Genomic DNA, 21548 nt, shown 5'->3' with positions numbered 1-21548 from the left:
TTTTGCTGTAGCGGCGGAAGGGGGCTGCTCTTCCCCTCACTCCACCCCTGGATGTGGGGAGATTCAGGCTTGGCCAGTCAGAGCACGGATTTCCACAGCCATGGGGTTGGTTCAGGAATGGGTATGTGATCCAATCAGAACCAGATTTGGCCTGGAGAAATGCATGCTCTTTTCCCTAGACTTGAACCTGGAAGGATGAATGCCTAAGTCTGTTTGGGCTGCCATAACAACATATCGCAGACTGGGTAGACTGAACAATGGACGTTTCTTTTTCTCACTGTTCTAGAGGTTGGGAAGTCCAAGATTAAGCTGCCAGCAGATTCAGTTCCTGGAGACTCTCTTCGTGGCTTTTGGACAACTCCCTTCCTGCTTGGCCCTCACATGGCAGAGAGAGGGCGTGTGAAAGCTCCCTGGTAGCCCCTGAGGAGTGTTCCAACCTTTGACCTGATTGAACCTTAATTACTTTCTTACTCCAAATATAGTCAGTTACACTGGGGTTACAGTTTGAACAAATTAATTTGAGGAGGACATGAGTCAGTCGACAGCAATTCATAAGAAGTGTCAGCTACCATCTTACCATCTGAGCCCTAAAAATGAAGCCAATCTACAAGACAGCAGACTTGCAAGATGGAGAAAAACAGACCTCGCCAACATCTTTTGAGCCCCTGGATCAATCTGTTCCTGCATCCAAATATGCCTGGACTGTTCAATTACAGCCAATAAATTCTTTATGCCTTAAACAAGTTTAGGTTAAGTTTTCTGCTACATGAAACTAGAGAGTCATAATTGACTCTGTAATCACCAAAATGTTCTCATTTTCAAGCTGTTCTTATTAAACAGTACTCTTTTTTTGAGAGAAAAAGCACGCAAGTGGGTGAGGGCAGAGGGAGAGAGAATCTTAAGCAGGCTTCACGCCCATCACAGAGCCTGACACAGAGCTCAATCCCAGGACTATGATATCATAACCTGAGCTGAAATCAAGTGTCGGACACTTAACCTACTGAGCCACCCAGGCGCCCCACTAAATAGTACTAAATGTACTAAATGTATTATGTACATTTGTACAAAAAGGTATTTCAGTAAAATGTATTATGAATCTTCCTTCCTTCTGAAACAGATATTCAGACATAATTTCACCCTGTCATCATGATCCAGAGCCATTATTATATTACCCATTCACTTACTCTAACAGTGACACTCTAACCTCCTGAGTTGAGGATTATTTACTCCTCATTAAACGGTCCCAAGTTACCATACTTCCTCAGTTTCGTGTCTGCTTTTCTGTTTCCTCCCTTACTGTTAGTGCGTTGACTTAGCAATTTTTCCCTCCCTTCTAACTTTGTGTTCCTAACTCAGCATGGGTTTAGCTTAGAAAACAACCAAACTTCACACAATTATTTTAAATATATATATAAGAGGCGTAGGTAAGAGAAGGACTGCCTACAGGATTCTTTTAATAGTGAAATGCATGGATTTTAGTGCACATCTTTGGAGGTTTTTTTGTTTTGTTTTGTTTTTTACTTCACAGAGGCAATAGGGGTTGAGGGATCTTACTGCTTGGTTCTCATTTTTGCTCCAGATACATGAGCCAGATAACCAAATTCCATCTAGATGGAATAATCCTCCACTACCGTTCAAAGAATTAGAGTATGTATTTAAAAACAGTAATTTTTAAGTGGAAAAGAATGGCCAGAGTGTGAAGTTTATTATAGAAATCCATGTTTCAATGGACAAAGCATTAAAAATGATCACAGTTCCTATAAACAAAACAGAATCATGGAGTCCCTTTAAGGAAACTAATGATGGGGCCCCTGGGTGGCTCTGCTGGTTGAGCATCCAACTTCAGCTCAAGTCATGATGTCACAGCTCATGGGTTTGAGCCTGGCGTCAGGCTCTGTGCGGACAGCCCAGAGCCTGGAGCTGCTTCAGATTCTGTGTGTCCCTCGCCTCTCTCTGCCCCTCTCCCACTCATGTTCTGTCTGTCTCTCAAAAATAAACTTTTTTTAAAAACGCAAACTAATGGTAAATTTATGTGGTTAATTAAACCACATAAAGGTACAACTGAATGTCATACAATTAGTGCATTGAAAAAAGCACACTTCTGCTGTAATTAAATCAATCCCCTGGCTCTTTTCAACCTCATTCAGTATAGGTGATTGTCCCCTTGCACCTAGATAAATACTCAAGGTAAGTTCTAGGGCTTTTTGGCATTCTCTTAGGTAGAAGGGCAATCATTGAGTCAAAATCCACTTTAAGGTCAAATCTCAGGGCATTAGCAATTATACCCTTCTTCCTTCCTGCTGGGGTTAAGGGAGAAGAGTAAAGGCAAGATTACGGATTAAAGATGAAACAGCGAATGCACCTCAGATGCGTTCCTCATGCCCTTCAGTCCTTGCTCCTTTCCTATAGATGGTGTGTAAGAGATAAGACAGCATGGTTTCCTGCCCCTTGGATAGGTTTACGGCAGTGTATACTGGCACAAGTGAAATGGATTTTATCAGACGATCACTACAAATTACTGAGCGACCGTTTCCAGGTGAAAGAGGGATCTGAAATTCACCCGGATGCTCCATGATTTCAGGCCGTAACTCTGTGAGAGTCTGAAGCCCCAAAACCAAAGAGCAGAACAAAAGAGACCATCTGCTCAGAATCATTGACAATAATCCTCCAGGATAACTTAACACGGTAGCTTTTAATTTTTTTTAGCCACATCGACATTAAGAAAAAATTTCTACACTGTAACCCAATAAACACACACACACACACACACAGATTGATAGATAATAAAGATATAGAAACAAAGATATTTATTAAAATATAAGCTAACTGTGAACAATAACTTAGCAAAAGATTTCTTTCCATTACTGCTTATAATGTATTCTAGTAATTCTAGTCTAGTGTTTCACTTTAATGCTAGTCCCTACTCATACGATTTCCCCATGCACTAATGTATGGTGACCTGCAGTGTAAAAAGTGCAGCCTTAGAAGCCTTGTCCTCATACTTTTTGAAGTCCTGGGAATTCTAGGTGCTTCAGCTGTTAAGGAAGAGAATGTAATTCCTTAAGTACACAAGGATGGGAGTCAATAAACACGTCGCGACTCATCACCCTACGACTACCAAGCTCTCACTCATTCTCCTGGATCTCAGATTAGTTGATATTAAATAAGAAATTTCCATTTCTTTTTTAACTCCAAAATTCTGATACATATTGTTTCATCACTGTTGTAAATAAGTTACCAGGAGCGATGGGCGCAAATGTACAGAGAGATAAGGTTGTCGGGGGACCGGAGAGGAAATACCCTGTTTTATTGTGTTGGATTTCCCCGTCCTTATCTATTTTAAATATAGATTTATTGAGATATAGTTCATATACAATACAATCTGTCCACTTAAATACACAATTCAATGTTTTTAATATGTTCACAAGGTTGTGCAACCCTTAGCACAATCCAATTTTGAAATAATTTTTGTCCCCCCAAAAGAAACCCCATACTCATCAGCAGTCAATCCCCATTGTCCCATCTCTGCCATCCCCACCACCCCCACCCCAGCCCTAAGCAACCACTCATCTCCTTTCTGTCTCTATGAATTTGCCTGTTGAAGCATTTCATATAAATGGAATCATACAATATGTAGTCTTTGGTGACTAACTTCTTTCACTCAGCATATGTTTTCAAGTCCGTGCAAGTTGTAGCAGGTGTCCATACTTCATTATTTTTTTATTCCCAATAATAGTCTATAATATGGATACAGTACATTTTATGGATCTATTCAACAGCTCGTGAACATTTAGGTTGTTTCCACTTCTTGACTACTTTGGCGAATGCTGCTATGGACATTCATATACAAGCTACCATGCAATTTTGTGTTTTCATGTTCTGTGGACATATACCTAAGAGAAGACTTCCCGGATCATATGGTAACCCTTCGTTTCACTTCTTGAGGGATACCAAAACTGTCTCCAAATTGCCATATCATTGTGCATTCCTACTAGCAATGTATGAGGGTTCAAATCTCTCCACATCCTTCCCAACACTTCTTTCTGTGAGCCTTTATAGTGGCTAGGAAATGATATTTGTGCTTTTAATTTGCATTTACCTAATAATTAACGATATGGAACACTTTTTCATGTGATTATTGGTCCACTGTATACCTTCCTTGGAAAACTATTCAAATCCTTTGTCCATTTTTTAAATTAGGTTGTCTTTTAATTATTGTAAGAGTTCTTTATATATTCTTGATACTATATATCAATGCCTAATCCAATACATGAGTTGCAAATACTTTCTTTCATTCCATGGGTTGTGTTTTCACTTTTTTTTTTTAATGTTTTATTTAATACTAGGAGAGAGAGACAGAGACAGAGACAGAGACAGAGACAGCATGAGCAGGGGAGGGTCAGAGAGAGAGGGAGTCACAGACTGAAACAGGCTCCAGGCTCTGAGCTGGCAGTCAGCAGAGCCCGACACGGGGCTCGAACCCACGAACCGCGAGATCATGACCTAAGCGAAAGTTGGACGCTTAACCGACTAAGCCACCCAGGCGCCCCGTGTTTTCACTTTCTTGATAGTGTCTTTGAAATACAAAGATTATTTTAAAAGTCCAATTTCTATCTTTCCTTTTGTTGCCTGTGCTTTTGGTGTCAAATCTAAGAAACGATTGCCGAACCTAAGGTTACAAACATTTACATCTATGTTTTCTTCTAGGAGTTTTATAGGCTTCATTAGCTCTTACATTTAGGCATTTGATCCATGGGAGGTAAATATTTGCATATCGTATGGTATAGAATCCACTCACATTTAATGTCGTTACTGATATGGTTGGATTTACCTCTGCCATTTTGCATTTTGCTTTCTATATGTCTCACGTCCTTTTGCTTCTCTATTGGCCCTTTATTGCCTTCTTTTGTATTAAATGGGTATCTTCTAGTGTAGCATTTGACTTCCTTTAGTGACTTGAATAATTATTTTTTGTCACTGTCTTAGTGGTTGCCCTAGAATTTACATAATACATCTTATCAGAATCTCCTTCAGACTGAGACTCACTTAGTTCCAATGACCTCACTCCTATGTAACTCTATTCTTTCTCTGTTTCTGTGGTATTATTGCTATACATATTATGTTTATATATGTCAAAACCCAACAATACACTGTTACAATTATTTAAATAATCTATATCTTCTAAAGAAGCCAATAGAAGAGAGAACATACATATGTAGATAGTATCCTTATCTTTTCTGGCTCTTCATTTCTTTCCATAGATTTGATGTCACTTCCTTATTCTAATTCTTATCTTTGTCCTATCTCCTTTTGTGTTACCATTATTAAACATACCATATTTCTGTATGTTATAGACTTACACACACGTGTATATACATATATGCTATGTATGTTATAGGCCCACCTAACATACATACATGTGTGTGTACAGTCTTGTGCAATTTCTTTTAAAATCGATCAAGACAAGAAAGCATAAAAATATGCAATTATACTATCTTTTGTAATAGTTACCATTATAGACTAAATTATGTTCCCCCAAATTTATATGTTGAAACTCTAAGCTCTGAGGTGATTGTATTTGGATACAGGACCTTTAAGAGGATAATTAAGGTTAAATGAGGTCATAAGGGACTGCTGTCCTTATTTTAAAAAAAAAAAAGAAAAAAGGAAGAAATATCAGAGACTTCTCTCTCATTCTTTCTACCTACCCACAGAGGAAAGGCCATGTGAGGTTGCAAGGAGAAGGCAGCTGTCTGCAAGCCAAAAAGAGAGTACTCACCAGAAATCAATTTTCTAGCACTGGATCTTTGAATTCCAGCCTCCAGAACCATGAGAAAATAAATGTGTTATCTGAGCCGTGCAGTCTGTAGTATGGGTATGGAAGCCCAAGTGGGCCAAAACACCTACATGATTGCCTTCCCCACTACTGTATTTTGCATGTGGATTCCAACTACTATCTGGTGTCACCTGCTTTCAACCTTGAAGAACCTCCTTTCATGTTTCTTGTAAGGCAGGTATGTTAGCCTTGAATTCTCTGTTTTTGTTAATCTAGGAATATTTTTGATTTAATTTTGAAAGATAATTTTGATGGACATAAAATCCTTGGTTGACAAGTTTTCACTGTCAGTTCTTAGGATGTGTGGTCCCACTGCCTTCTAGCCTCTGCTGTCTCAGATGAGAAGTCAGTTAACATTCTAACGGGTTCCCTTGCATGGGCTGAGTCATTGTTCTTCCAAGATTTTTTTTCTTTGTCTTTCAACGTTTAAACTATTAAGTGCCTGAGTATGGATCTCTTTGCATTTATCCTGCATGGAGTTCATTGAGCTTCTTAGGTGTGTAGGTTATGTTTCATTAGATTTGGGGGCAGGGGTTCTTCCATTATTTCTTTGACTATTTTTTCTGGCCTTTCGTCTCTCCTCTCCATCTGGTACTCTCCATGTATGTCAGTGCACTTTGGTGTCCCCTATTTCTCTGAGGCTCTGTCCGTTTATTTTCATTCTTGTTCTGTTTTCCAGTCTGAATCATCTCTATTGACCTATCATCAAGTCTGCTGATTCTTTGCAGGATAATCTATGACTGAATCCCTCTGATGAATTTTTCATTTCAGTTATACTTTTCAACCTCAGAATTTCCATCTGGTTCTTTTAAATAATTTCTATCTCTTCATTGATATTCTCCATTTTATAAGACTTTATCGTTACACCTTTAATTAATTAAACATGGTTTCCTTTTCCTCTCTGCACATATTTATAACAGCTATTTTGATCAGCTAAACCATTTGAGCTCATTCAAAGGCAGCTTCTTTATTTTAATGTTTATTATCTTTGAGAGAGAAAGAGAGAAAGAGGGAGAGTTGGGACAGAGGGCAGAGAGAAAGGGAGAGAGAGAATCCTAAGCAGGCTCTGCACCATCAGTGCAGAGGCTGACATGGGGCTCAGTCTCACAAACTGTGAGATCAAGACCTGAGCCAAAATCAAGAGTTGAACCCTTAACTGACTGAGCCCGACAGGTTATCCCCAAAGCAGTTTCTGTTGGCTGTTTTTTTACCCATGTATAGGTCACACTTCCTTGGTTGTTTGCATATCTCATTTTCTTCAGAAGGCTGGACATTTTAGCTAATATAGTCTAGCAACTCTGGCTACCACCAGGATCGTTTTTGTTTGCTTGATTGGTTGTTTATTTGTTTAATGACTTGGCTGAACTTATTAGGCAAGGTCTACTTCCCTTCTAATGTTCAGCCTCTGAAGTTCCTGCTCAGATTTTCCCCCTTGTTTTTATCTTCTGGTCTGGATACCTCAGCGTCACTCCCGGGGCCATACTAACAGCTTATTGGTTGAAAGTTGTCCTGGAACCTGCTTGGCTGGTCAGACTGTTACCCTTTCCCACTGCATATGTGTATAGCTTGAAGGCTGCTATCATAGTTTGGAGAGCTTACAATTTTTCCTTACATTTAGCCAGGGACTACGAGTTTGGACCTTTCCCCTCTGATCACCCCTGAGAGGGCACAACATGGGGCATCACGAAATGACTACTATATCATTCTTCAGCCTGACTTCTTAGGAGTTACCATGTGTGAAAGCAGCTTGTGCAGTCAGTGTTCGGTTAGAGGCTGTGCTTAAAGCGGTGTTGCCAGGGTGGCTACCACACCACGGTAATGGCAGTGCACGCGCAGCACGAGTATGTTTCCGAGTTGTCCCTGTCCGCTTTGATTCCTCCCGAGCAGGCGCAGTCTCACACATGCGCACAACCTTCCCAACGCGCAGACGTTTATGCGCTATCGGAAACGCTCTTCCGGGCTGAACTCTCCGAGTCTCTCTACGCAACTTCCGGTCGCTCCACTGTTCTGCTCTGATGCACTGATACAAGAGCTCCCGGCCTCCATTCAATGGCTCTGCACCAAGATCTGGTTGTTGGCTACAACACCCTTAGGCGCGGAGTTCTCTACTCTGTTAAAGTAATTCCCCGAGGCAGACCTTCAGAACTCATCATTATGGCCTAGCTCTCTTCCTAGCTGTGCAGAGCCACTGTACCAGCCGACTGGAAAATGAGGACCCGCTCCTCCTGGGGTGACAGCCCTGCTCTACAAGTCGGCACTGGGGAGAGGAGGGCCGGCTCCTGGCTGTCTCAGCTCGCCTTGGCCGGCCACACCCCAGCTCTACGAGCTAGCTGGGGTGGGGGGATCCACTCTAGTAGGTTTAGCCCGCACTGCCTGGTGCGGAGTCTCCACCACGCAAGTGAAGCTGGGTGACGAAAGAGAAGACATGGCCCCCTCTGCGGAGCCTGCCTGAACAGAGCGCTGACTGCACGGGCCCGTAGGCAATGAGAAATGCTGGCAACCTGCCCCTCCTCGTGTGAAACTATAGGCCCAAAATGGAAGTTTGAAAGAAAGTGAACCCCCATCTCCTTGGCTGTCCATGCCCAGGGTAGAGCTTTTACAACACAGAGTTGGGGTGGAGGGTGTACCGGAGCTCAAATGTCACAGACTTGTTCTTACTGATATTTAGATTTTCTTTTTCTTTTAATGTATATTTATTTTTGAGAGAGAGAGAGAGCATGGGCAGGGGAGGGGCAGAGAGAGAGGAGTACAGAGGAACGTAAGCAGGCTCTGCGCTGACAGCAGAGAGCCCGATGCCCGGCTGAAACTCATGAACCATGAGATCATGACCTGAGGCGGAGTTGGATGCTAAACTGACTGTGCCACCCAGGCGCCCCAATATTTAGATTTTCTTAAAGAAATATTTCTTTGTTAGCTCTTAGGGCAACTTCCAGAGAATTTAAATGATTACTAAAAATTCTTTACCCGTTAAAGTTTGTTTTGTTGGAGAGAGGTCCACTGAGCTCCCTACTCTGTCATTTTGGAAGTCCCACCTCCCTCCACTTGGTCCTGCATACACCTTTACATTTTCTACTCACCTCAAAATAAATTCATTCCAGTAGCGAAGAAGTGTGGAAAAGGGCATTCTTAAAATATTGTATTACTACCTTCATATCTGTATACACAAAGGTACCACCTGACAGCTTTGCCCAAAGGAATGACCAGGCTGGAATATTAGTAATTTGTTCTAGCAGAATGAGTCTGGAGTTGTGGCTGGTAAAGAGGAGGAAGAAAGAAAAGCTTTAAGATACTTTCAACCACAATGGCAGCTGATACAGAACGAACATGAATGTCAACAGATTATTAGGAAATTAACGTGAGACATTCTGTCCACTCCTTGCCCTCAATTCACATTTAAGATATAATTGAAGTGTCAACAAAACAAAGGGCAGACAGAAAATGCTTTCCTGCTATAGGAGGGGAAGAAGATAAACTACCTGCCTGTCCTAACCCTCCTCTTCTTGTTTTTGCTGAAAAGACCTCCCTCTCCCACCATAAGCTCCTCTGGGCCTGAGCCATCATGGACCCCTGAAACATAAGGTCTCTACTCCCTCTCCCTCCCACTCGTTCCTCACTTTGTCCATGAAAGACTCAGGGTCTCCAGCTTAAAACAGAAATGCAATCGTCCCCAACTTGTGTGCAAAACTTCGTGATTCAGGATACCTTTCCCCAGAAACAATATTATGAGCAAGAACGATGTCCTGATGCCAGACCACGGAGCCAGTTTAGAAGGATCTACCTCTCCTACGATCCACGCAGTTCAAACCTGAGAATGGCCCTTACTGGTATTTCCATGAGAAAGGCATTGGCCATCCCAACTGCCACTACCGAATTTCTCTAGTTGATGGAGAGCTTCCGTGGCTCCAAAGCAGCGAAGGCTGAGAGGCAGGGGCAGAAGACAGAGATCTGTGAACAGGGCACGTGAGGAGACCAGCAGGAAAAGGAAGCGTTTCCTCTTCCATTCTAGCGAGGGCTTCCCAGTCAGTGCATCTGTAACCTGCACTACTATGAGGCAACTGAGAAACGTAGGGGCTAAGCGACTTGCCCCAAGTGACACCCAGAATGAGCCGTGTGTGTCACCACATTAGCCTCCCGCCCGGGGAGACTCAGTCCTGCTTGCACCGGCCTCCACGGTTTTCCAGTGTGGCTGGCCTGGCCGGTGAGATGGCTCAAAACTGGTTCTGGCCTCCCGCCGTGCTCAGGGGCTGGCAGGCTAAAAACAGCGCCTCCCAGATTCTCCTGGAGCTGGGTTCCGGACATCTGGCCGTCAGCTTGGGTTTGCAAATAAGAAGTACTCCAATAAGGCTGGAAGGGTGGGACGTAAGGAGAAGGCTGCCTTCCGGCCCCTACTGAGCATTTCCGCGGCGGAGTCCCCTTTAGCTTCCTGGGGACTGAGAAACGGCCGGGGAGGCAGTGGGACTACAGTCCTATGCTGTGACTGTGCTACAGCAATCTGGGCTTAACACTCAGCCTTTCTAGGAGAGTCTCCTTGGAAACCACCCCCCTTTCTGTCCCCCTGCCGGGAGCCTGCTGCTCAGCCTGTAAGGACTCAGCTGAGCACCTAAGTACCTAGAGCAAGTCCCTGTCTGTTTATAATACCTGGAGTGGTGCTTAGTCCCTGCCTTGAGCACCCACTGATAATCCTCTCTTCTTCTCTCCCTTCCTCTTCCCTACTTGGGGAAGAACACGGGCAGGCAGTGGAAAGCAGGCAGAGGAGCACTCAGGCAAGTTCATTCATCCATCTGCTCATTCACCCAGCATTTCCTGCCTTGCTATTTTGTTCTAGGGCCTGGGCCAGACACCTCCTCCTCCCATTCTCCATCCCCTTCCGTGACTCTTACTAGGTAGGGCGAGGCACTACGACACAGAACTGAGGGTGGGAAAAAGTCAGTGGTTTCATGCTTGCTGGCCCCCCTCATTTCCTTATCTGGCTGCCAGGCCCTGAAACGCTGCACAGATACCAGCTCCTTCCAGAGCCAGGACTCGCACCCAGGACTGGCTCCAGAGCCCATGTGCTCACCACCAGGGAGAGAGAGGGGGAGGGTGCAGAAGACAAAAGAAGGCAGGTGACATGACCCAGGTAGGGAGACAGTCACATGTAACATGAATATATAAGCCAGGGGCTCACTTATTAAACCGCAGGCCACACAGCTGTGGCAGCAAGGGCCTGTGCATTTGCTCTGGAGGGACTAGTGGTCACTATGCTACATGTGGTCCACTTACCTTGGCAAATAGGGAAGGAGTAGAAACCCAGGCGGCAGGCATCACACCGAGGGCCCTCGACCCCGGGTCGGCAGAGGCACCTTCCGTAGGCATCACATATTTCAGGGAGAACTCCTTTCAGGTCACAGTCACACCCTGCGAGAAGAGACTCTCAGAGGGGGCCGCTGGCCTCCGTTCCTTTTTCAGTTTCTGCCTTCCCTCAGGGTTTTGTCACGGAAACTTAGATTATGCGTTATCTACGGCTCATAGACATTCTTGACCTAGAACACTACACATTCAAGGGAAAAAAACAAATATCAAGAAAAGGTCAGAGATGCCATTAAGAAGTATGTAGGGTGGGCACTCGTTTGCAAAGCAGCTAAATCTTTTAACATCCATCCCTGGGGAAGGGTGCCTGGGCGGCTCAGTCAGTTGAGTGTCTGACTCTTGATTTCAGCTCGGGCCATGATCCCAGGGTCGTTGAGATCAAACCCCACACTGGGCTCTGTGCTAAGCATGGAGCCTGCTTGGGATTCTCCCTCTCCCTTAGCCCCTTCTCGCCTGCTTGCACTCTCTCCCCCTCTCTCTCTAAAACAAAACAAAAACCTACTCCTATGGAAACACTTTGTTTTCTACCAAACCTTAGCCTTGTACAGTAAGACTTCAATTTAATAGATTCCTATCTAATGACAATCTTGAATCAAACATATTTCTACCTTCCATTTTTTAGAAGAAAAGAAACTAACATAAATTCAGCCTTACTATGTGCCAGCCATGGCTTTGGGGGGCTACACTTTGGGTAGCCTCACTTCATCCTCGAGGCCCAAGGCCTTCTCAGCAGTGGGGCTGCTTCCAGTCCCTCAAACATGTGCTCTGCCACCTCAGGACCTTTGCTCTGCCTGTTCCCTCTGCCTGTAATGCCCTTCTCCAGTTCTTTCTCGTCCTCTCCTGGGAAGGTCTTTCCCAACCAATCTGCACAAGCAGCCTCCCCCTTTCCCTCCCCTCTTCTCTGCCCTTGCTGGGTGGGTCTTTCACGACACTTTAATGATTGAAATCACTGAATGGCCTCATGACTTGTGCTCTGATCCACATAAGGAAGTGAAAGTGCTCTGATGTGATTTCTGAGCCCAGGTCACAACAGGTTTTGCGGTTTCTAGTCTCTCCCTCCAGAAGCCCCGAGACCACCATGTGAGCTGAGACCACCATGTCTACAGGGAAGGGAAAGCTTTACTGTTGATTATAGTCTTGGCATTAAAAGCAAGCACTGGAATTCAGTAAGAAACCTGAACTTTACCACTAGCATTGAGGGCCAAAGAATCCTGAGTTATAACCATCTTGGAACAGAAAGAAAGCATCTGGTACCTGTGCATTTTTAAAAATCATTTCTGAAAATCACTTTTTAACATTTCCTCTTCCTTACCTAGCAAACAGTCCTACCCAGAGCCAGAAACCATGAGGGACCCTCACGTCTCCCTGACCCTCACCTCCCGCACCTCACCACTGGGTCATAATGATTATGCTGCAGGAAAGTCCCTGCTTCTTGAGTCCCAGAGTCTTCATTCAGGGCTTTATCCCTGTTTGCCAAGATTGTTTTGAGAGCCTCCTAACCAGGCTGTCTGCTTTCCATCCTGCCCTCCTTCCAATCCATTCTCCATGCTGGTATCAAGAGAGATCTTTCTAAAATGCCAGCCTTTTCATCTCCTATCATTTTCCAGTTTGAATTCCTCAAGGGCGACACATGCTTTCAGGACACAACCCAAAGTCCTTGACATGTGTGACATAGTAACCCCTCCAAAACCCACCAGGCTGCCAGCAGCCTCAGCAGCACCTTTGCACAAACTTGAAAAAGTGTCCCTGGTCAAGATGCTTTCCTGACCTTTGCTGTACAATGGCCACCATAAATATACAAATCTTCAATGTCCTCCACAGGTATGGTGCCCCTGCATCCTATGCCCTGCACATCTGAGCCTGGCTGCCCACTCTGATCTTTCCCTGATCCTCTCCACCCCCTGAACTTCTTCTGCCTTCCCCCGATTCAGCACCAGGGACCCACCTGCTCTCCCCTCTCCTATCCCTGTGCCTTTTCTCAGCTGTCCCTCTGCCTGGCTAACTCCTTCATGCTCCAAGACTCAGCTGCTTCTCCTGCTCTGGGGCGGGCTCTCCTCCAGGCTCTCCCATCCTCCTTCCTTCCTTCCTCCCTCTCTCTCTTCATTCTGTAAGGATGCCTCTCCTGCATGCTTTGATAGCTCTGTGTTCTCACCCAGACTTAGCATTAACTCCTACTGCTGTAAGTGTTTTACCTGCCTGTGTTTTCACAGGACCAGGAACTTCCAGGAAGTGGGGACTGTGTGACAGGCAGTGCCTTGTACAGAGCAGGCACAGGAGGAAAGTTCAATGAATGAAGAAGATGCTAAATATTCTCTGGAACATCTTCAATGTGTTTTAGTAAACACAATTCCTTGAATTCTATTTTACTGGCATCCATAAAGAGCCTCCAAATGGAGATATCAGAATGTGCCTGTCCATCTTTAAGCCTTAGCTGACAGGTCTCCATGACAACAGTGACCGCCCACCCTGCCAAGCAGACAAATGCCCAGCCCCAGGAAGGACATGGCCAGGAAAGCATGCCCCAGCGGCGGCCACCCCGACCTCTGAGCTCCTATTGTTAGCATGTCCTCCAGCCTCAACCACACTGACCTCAAAGCTCTGGCAAAGGCATGTTGCTAATTATAAAGTGACTGCAAGAATCAAACCCTTTTTATGATATTCGTCAAGAAACCTCCTGGGCACCCATGTCCTCAGGCCACATGGGCGGCTTTCCATAATCATCCCCAGCTTGCCTCAATCTCCTAGGTAAAATAAGCACCTGGAGTCTTTCTGCATCTGTTTTTCTGCTGGTCCCTGCTCTTTGAACTTGGATGCATAAAAGTGCACACATGCCTGCAGGCTAGTGTCCCTCTAGAGTGTATGTTTCACATATTGCTGTCATTTTCAAACAGAGCCCTTGAAGATGTGTCGACTATACACTGATTTACTAGAAACAAATCTTAAGTTGGATATAAACACTTGGACCCAGAAAACCCTGATAATATCCGAAGTCATGAAATATAATGAAAAAACAAAACAATCCTGCAAACGTTCTGATCTACAAAACTGTTCTGTTGTTTTTGCTTCAAGTCATTGTGTCTGGAACTGAGCATATGGATTTTCTAGGTAAGTGGTTCTCAGTCTCTGCTGCACTTTGGAATCTCCTGGGAAAATACAGTTGCCTGGGAAATTCTGATCTAATTCCACAATCCGTTAACTATGGCCTGAGAACTAAACCCATCCCTCTTTCAGTCAATTAAAGTTTTACTGGGACACCAGCCAAGATCTCACATTTACATGTTGTCTATGGTCACTTTCCTGGTACAACAGCGAAGTTGACTATTTGCAGCTTCACCTACAAATCCAAACACGTTTACCGTCTGACCCTTTGCAGGGAAGTTTGCCAACCGTTAAGTGGGATTTTTAGTAGTTAAAGCAGTGGTTCTTAACAAGAGACATCCATCAGAATCATTTGGAAAACTTGTTCAAAAGAGAAGCCTGGACTTCATCCTGGAAAAGGCAGATTAAGATCGGGAATGCTACAGAGGAATTTCTATTTTGTAAAAGCAAGGGATTCTAAACCACGGCCCTGTTTAAGAACCACTGTACTAGAAAACAGGAAAGTGTCAATGGACCTTAATGAATTCAACTTCTCAAGGGTGGGAGGGTGCTCAGTGTTATCCAGTGTTCTGCATCACCTGCAGCTGACATGTTTGACCTTCTAATGTTCCTTGCCAAGTCAGGCCGCAGAGTGGGTGTTCTTATTTTTATTTTTATTCAATGTTTCTTTCTTTCTTTTTCTTCCTTCCTTCCTTCCTCTTGCCCTCCCTCCCTTCCTTTTTTTCTTTCTTTTGAGAGGAAAGCGAGAATCCCAAGCAGGCTCTGCGCAGTCAGCAAAGAGCCTTGCCTGGGGCTCCATCTCAAGAACCGTGAGATCATGACAGGATGAGCCCCCAGCTGGGTGTTTTTCAAATGCAATAATCAAAGGGGCACCTGGGTGGCTCAGTTGGTTAAGCATCCAACTTCAGCCCAGGTCATGATCTCGCCATTTGTGAGTTTGAACCCCACACTGGGCTCTGTGCTGACAGCTCAGAACCTGGTTCCTGTTTCGGATTCTGGGTCTCCCTCTCTCTCTGCCCCTCCCCTGCCCCCCCTCTCAAAAATAAGTAAATAAACATTTTTTAAGTGAAATAAAATGCAATAATCAAAGGCCAAATTGAAGTGATATCTGTGCATTCAAATTCCCAGATAGATCTCACTGCATTCATTGAAACTTCTTTTCCTTGAGGCTGTGTTCTAAGGCTTCCCTGTATTTTCTAACAGATGTCTGAACCTCTCTTCAAGTTCAATTAAATTTCTTTTCCTGAAGTCACCAGCAGTCTACTGGGGGAGAAAAAGGAATTGAATAACAAAAGGATTACTGGAAACAGATGGTAAATGGGAGATCTAAAACATTCCTGTGGAAGAAAACCCGAGATGTGTGGTGTAATCAAGGCTCAATAGCAGAGTTCCATTCTAGTCAATGAACAGACATTATGGGAATGTTTGCAGAGATCACTGGGGACAGGATACCGCCTGCTATGGGCAGGGGAGATACTGCAGGAATTAGAACCATAGTTTCTGTCCTCAAGTGACCAAGTGTCCGGTGAAGGCTTCGGACAATACCCCGCATAACCACGCAGAGAGCTCTGGTTTACCCACAGGAGGCTGGGTACGTGTAGGGCAGGAGGAGGAAGGAAAATAGGAAGGTAAACTGGATCACATTACCTGGCTTCAGGTGAATCCCCTGTGCTGCCCCCAAATTCCAGGACATTCCCCAAGCCCACTCTCTCCCCCACATTCTGAGATGACTCTTAACATACCTCCTGTCTCTTCAACCTCAAAGCTTCCTCCCTAACCTCATCTTCTGCCCCTGACCTTGATTCTCATTCCATAGAGAATAAAAAGAACAGTCAGAAGACAGTGTCTCTAAGTTCCCACCATTGCATCCACCTGCCCCCCTCTCCGGCCCTGCACTTCACCTTGTCTTCTGCAGCCTTTTCTGCCTCAATAAACGGTACTCTTCTTCCTGTTTGCTCCATCCAGAAGCCTCGGAATCACCCCCAGAGGCCTCGCTTTCTCTCATATCCCATCTCTAAGCCAGCAAACCCCTGGCGAGTCCTGTCGGCTCTGTCTTCAGATTATAGCCACACTGTCCACTTCCTGTCGCCTCCACCGATGCCTCTGGTTCTGAGCCACCACTGTCTCTCCCTCATAGACTGTCACAATAGCCTTCCAGGGCCTCTCCCTGCTTCCTCTTTTCTCCTCCTATAACTGGTTTTCAACACAGTCGCCATAGAGTCCCTTACGCAACATCATTTGTCTGTGCAAACTATCCACGGCTCCTCTCTGAGAACAGAAGGTAACTAACGTCCTTGCAGTGGGTGGCAAAGGCGGGCCATCTGGCCCCCAGCACTTCCCTTCCTTACCTCTCTTGCAGTGCTCACTCCGCTTTCACGCCCTGCTCTCCTTTTTGTTCCGTGAACACCCCCTGCCCCCAGGGACTCTGCACTGGCTCTTTCCTGGGTCTGGATGCTTGTCCCCAGATACCTGCAGAACTCACCCCTCATCCCCTAAGGTCTTTGCTTATCTCTTCAGTGAGGTCCCTCCTCGACTACCCTATTTAAATCTGCAAACCTCACACTCCCTCACCTCTCTCCCAGACTTCAGTTCTGCACAACACTCATGGCCAAGGCTACCCGCAACACACCTGTAGTGTTGCAGGAATGGAAACCTTCTGCCAAAGAGAGCTCTCCAGAGACCATTTTCTTGTCTGGTCACAAGTGCCCCTTCTCTGCCCACCCGTGCCTTGGACATGGCTGGAGGAGAGCCACAGGCGAGGCGCTCACACACACCTGGCACTACCTCCACCCCAGTGAGATGAGCACGTGACCATCAGGCTGCTACTCGCACCCTGGGGGGAGGGGGTGAGAACCTCGGTGGTGATGGGAACATGATCCAGAAGAGACACAGTCACGGGCTGTGTACATGTGCTGTGCCCTTATGTCAGCGCCGTGTGCCTCACTGAGCGTGCATTCCCGTGTGTGTGCCATTACGGGTTTGCATAAGAAACCGCCCTCAGCTCCAGAATCAAACCTCAAGGCCTAGAATATGCCTCATATGGGTTAGTTTATGCCTATGATGTGAAAGCCCCGCCCTCTTAAAAATAGCACCTTTGTGCAGCACACAACTTGGCATATCATAATCTAACACAGAGAGATTTTATTTATTTAGCGGTTTATATATTATTTTTGTAGGAGACCCTCCGCTGGAATATAAGCCGTCGGAGGGCTGGGAATCTTTCTTTATTCTGCTCACTGATAAGTTTCCAGCACACAGAAGGGTGCTGAACACATAAGGGGTGACCATAAAACACCTGCAGGATGAGTGGTTAGGTAGGCGTAACACCCACACCCTCTCGGCACTCAACCCCTCTCTACCCCAAAGGCTGCTTCCTGCGCACCTCTGCCACTCTCTGCCCAGGGGCACCCTCTGGCTGGAGGAGCTCCTTGGCCTTCCAGCATAGCAAGCTGGAAGTGCCGGAGTTAATGCCCAAAATCCACCTTCCATTGATGGCAGGTCACTGAAGGTACCCCTTCAGCTGGGATAACGCTGAGCAAGTTCCTGCTGGCGCCTAGAGCTGCCTCGGGGAATGTAGCTCCTGGCGCTGCAGTAGGACCTTGCTTGCTCATGGCTCCCTTCACTGCCTGACTTACTCTCTTACTGATGTTTCCCAGGATCGTATCCCGAATCACACGCTTGCGCTCCAATCTTTTCTCAGGGTCTCTGTATGTAGAACGCAAGTAAGACAGTCGGCAACTGGCTGCTACTGGACTCGTTTTGAGTGAGCAAGTGATCTACAATTCAAACTCTGTTTAGTCTCCTTAATCAGGTAGCATCCTGCAAAAGACAGACTGAGACGGAGAATGCTGGGTGGTGAGGACCTGAAACAGGAGACCCCCACAAAGCACCCACCATGATCCGGTCAGGACCATTTGAACTTGGGCACAATAGTTAGTAGGCAGAGGAAGTAGAAAAATAATTTGGAGTGTAACATTTCCATTGAATTTAAACCAAAAGAGAAGGTACTTGCCTTTTATATCTCCAGCTACTGAATTTTCTGGACTTGGAGTAGAAAGAGGGAAAATGGGAATTCCTAGAAAAATCGTTAAAAAAAAAAAGACAAAGGTTTTTAATCTTTAAGTATTAAAGATATTAAGTAAAACATTACATTGCACAAACAAGAAAGAAGCCCTTTGAATTTAGCAAAAAGTCACATGAGGAGCCTAATTTAGAGAAAGGCAATTATGCTTGCCCTATTGAAAATGCACTTAGCGACTGAAACCAGACTGGTCAGCCATTCTGATTTGTATATTAAGTGAACTGAAATGGATATCTTTATGCTCACAATAGTTAGGTCTCAGTCTAAGCAGGGATGAGCTTGGTTTCTGCAGCATCTTTATTGCTTTTCTTAACTTAAAATTGAAAATAGGGGTTTTAAGGGGCGCCTGGGTGGCTTAGTCGGTTAAGCGTCCAACTTTCGCTTAGGTCATGATCTCGCGGTTCGTGGGTTCGAGCCCTGCGTCAGGCTCTGTGCTGACTGCCAGCTCAGAGCCTGGAGCCTGTTTCAGTCTGTGACTCCCTCTCTCTCTGACCCTTCCCTGCTCACGCTGTCTCTCTCTCTCTCTCCTAGAAATAAAAAGAAAAAAAGAAAAAAAAGAAAATAGGGGTTTTAAAAATTATTTTTTCAAGTTTTTCCCCCTAGAATTTGACTTATGCCATAAAATTGTTTCAGGGATTTTGTTTTGTTTTGTTTTTTGTTGTTTGTTTTTGTCACTAAAAAGGCAAATGCGATTTCTGCTCGGCCTGTAATCTAATAATTACAGATTCTAAACTGATTAAACCTCAATTCAGTGTTATTTTGTTTGGGCTTAAAAACAGCTTCCTTAAAAACAAAAAATTGGCTTCTGGGTGCCTGGGTGGCTCAGTCCGTTAAGTGTCCAACTTCAGCTCAGGTCATGATCCCACAGTTCGTGGGTTTGAGCCCCGCGTCGGGCTCTGTGCTGACAGCTAGCTCAGAGCCTGGAGCCTGTCTTCAGATACTGTGTCTCTCTCTCTCTCTGACCTTCCCCTACTCATGCTATCTCTGGCTCTCTCTCTAAAGTAAATAAATAAATAAATAAAACATTAAAAAATTGGCTTCTGTAAATACAAGATGATCATATAATTCATCCTCCAACCAGGATACTCAATGGTGAAAGGGGGTGCTAGGTTCAGAGTTCTCCTGGGAAAGCAGGTGTGAGCCAGGGCATACAGTCACTCCATTCACACGTGTCCCTTCGCCAAGTCCCCACGGCTCAGTGTACTTTTCCTGCCATGCGGAGCTGGAAGAGCAAAAACCAGTGCAACGCTGGCAGGAAGGGGAGGTGGGGAGGTGGAAGGGTTCAAACAGTGTTTCTTTGTCCTAACACAAAAGTGCAGCGTTTACACTTTTGCAGAACAAACAGAACCACGGCTCTTGTAACAATTTGCATTTGCAGGGCTGGTTTCAGACTCTCCTGCTGCATGTCCTGTGGTGTTTCTACCACGTACATGTACATCTGTTTTCTCTCAGGGATGCTGAGATACTGGCTCAAATCAGTGCACTGGGGAGGGGTGGGGCCCATGATAACCTGGCCTAATCACACAGTGGGGGAAAGGGGAAACATTCCCCCCCACCCCCCCAGCCCTGCCGCCACCCAAAACAATACATATGCAAACAAGCATCTGGTACCCTTGACATTTCTTCCAGGTTCTTTTTGAAGATAAATCACATGCATGGATCACTGTCAAGTTGAAATTGCCAATATTTGACCTCTCTGACCTACTGGGATGATAATCCTATGGTACAACCTAACGTAATCACCAGACATAAACAACTGACTATAAAATATACTCATATAAATTTTATGTTCTGAACTTTCGGAAACATTTCCATGAAAATACAGCATATCTGACCCCATTTCCACGGGTGCGCCCCCCCCCACCCCGCCTGCCGTGCTCTAGGGAGTTAATGCACAAGGCCCAGCTATGTGCAAGAAAGTGCAAGAAAGGAGTGCAGTCACTACTTACTCAAGCAAGACGGGAAATTGTAGTACCCAACCGCACACTCCTCACAGTGCTCTCCGCGGAAATTTGGCTTGCACTTGCAGCGGCCTGAGCCCGGCTCACAGTCATCAGCGTGTTCGGGGTTACAGCTGCAAGCTACGAGAAATGCCAGGTTTCAGAGAGCGGTCCTTCCCTTCCCTGGACTAAATGTGGTAGCTATGTCCCCAGGACTTCTCAGGCGATGTTTAATGCTCTACTATTGGACCACGGTTATTCTTGAAAGGGCACACCCTGTTTTCTACTTCATACCTCATCAAAAGTTTGCATTGATCAAACACCAGGGGCCCCCAGAGAGAAGCTTGTCAAAAGCCATCCACACTGAGTTCTCCAGAATACAGTTTAATCACACTGAGCACTGCCCAGCTCACTGCAGGAGAGGAAAGGTCTGCACAAACTGCAGTCAGAGGCGGCTGGTGGGTGTCTGCTGTAGCCCCGGTAGGTCTTTTGGACACAGCCCCTCCTGGCCACGAGCCAGCTGTGAATGTCCATGGTGGTCATCATTGCACAGGTGTGATGCAGTCACACGTGCGGGACGCCAGGACGTTGACATGTCATCTGTGGACAGCACAGCGAGACTGCGCCCATAAGTTGAATAGATTCCAGTGATGAGACTTGCTGAAGGCAGTTTTGCAACCAACACCACTATGAGGTTTGCATTCCAGACAGACACACTTGGGCTACAAGAGGCTTGGCAGCCCCTCACTTAGGAGCTTTCCTTGACCTGGAAAGTCCTGACCTTGAACAGTCATAACCCAGCTAGGCACATGTCCGTGAGAGACTGGAAAAGTAGGGGAGCCACGGGCATTAAGCATCCCCCCCAGTCCTGCTTCATCTGGTTTCCTCTGCTTAACTTGCTTAGAATGGATGTGTCCTGTGGATTCTTTACGCTAAGCCTGTAATATCTCTGTGAGATTACAAGACCACTTCAGTGATGAAGAGGCTGGAACAGTGATGGAGAGCTGAGATTCCAGAGAAGGTGTCTGCATTTGTAATACCTTTGTCTCCTTTGCTAAAGACTACACTTCATGGGAGCAAGAAAAATGATGGACATACTTCGTGGGATGATGTGGGAGAGGGAGGGAAGACAGGAACACTCTTTTAACAAGGATGAATGCCCAAGGGAGGCAAATCAGAGTCCACACATTCTTTGGGCTCGGATGCCCTCAAATGATAATGATATGAAGAATGAATCTGGGGG

At 45.5% G+C, this 21548-nt stretch overlaps 1 protein-coding gene across 1 annotated transcript in view; it reads right to left on the bottom strand.

Moving 5' to 3' along the window:
• Positions 1-21548, bottom strand: part of LAMA3 (laminin subunit alpha 3) — a 263483-nt gene that overhangs the window by 156868 nt on the left and 85067 nt on the right. The window contains exons 10-12 of the mRNA XM_077778240.1: positions 20315-20446; positions 18297-18359; positions 11099-11233 (exon numbers count right to left, since the gene is read on the bottom strand). Of these exons, the coding sequence (XP_077634366.1) occupies positions 11099-11233; positions 18297-18359; positions 20315-20446 (330 nt within the window). The remainder of the gene's footprint in view (positions 1-11098; positions 11234-18296; positions 18360-20314; positions 20447-21548) is intronic.

This window comes from Crocuta crocuta, unplaced genomic scaffold (genome assembly GCF_008692635.1).
Source record: "Crocuta crocuta isolate KB4526 unplaced genomic scaffold, BGI_CrCroc_1.0 scaffold26, whole genome shotgun sequence".
Classification (NCBI taxonomy): domain Eukaryota; kingdom Metazoa; phylum Chordata; class Mammalia; order Carnivora; family Hyaenidae; genus Crocuta; species Crocuta crocuta.
The sequence above is the reverse complement of the archived record's forward strand: the minus strand, read 5'-3'. Positions and strand labels throughout refer to the sequence as shown.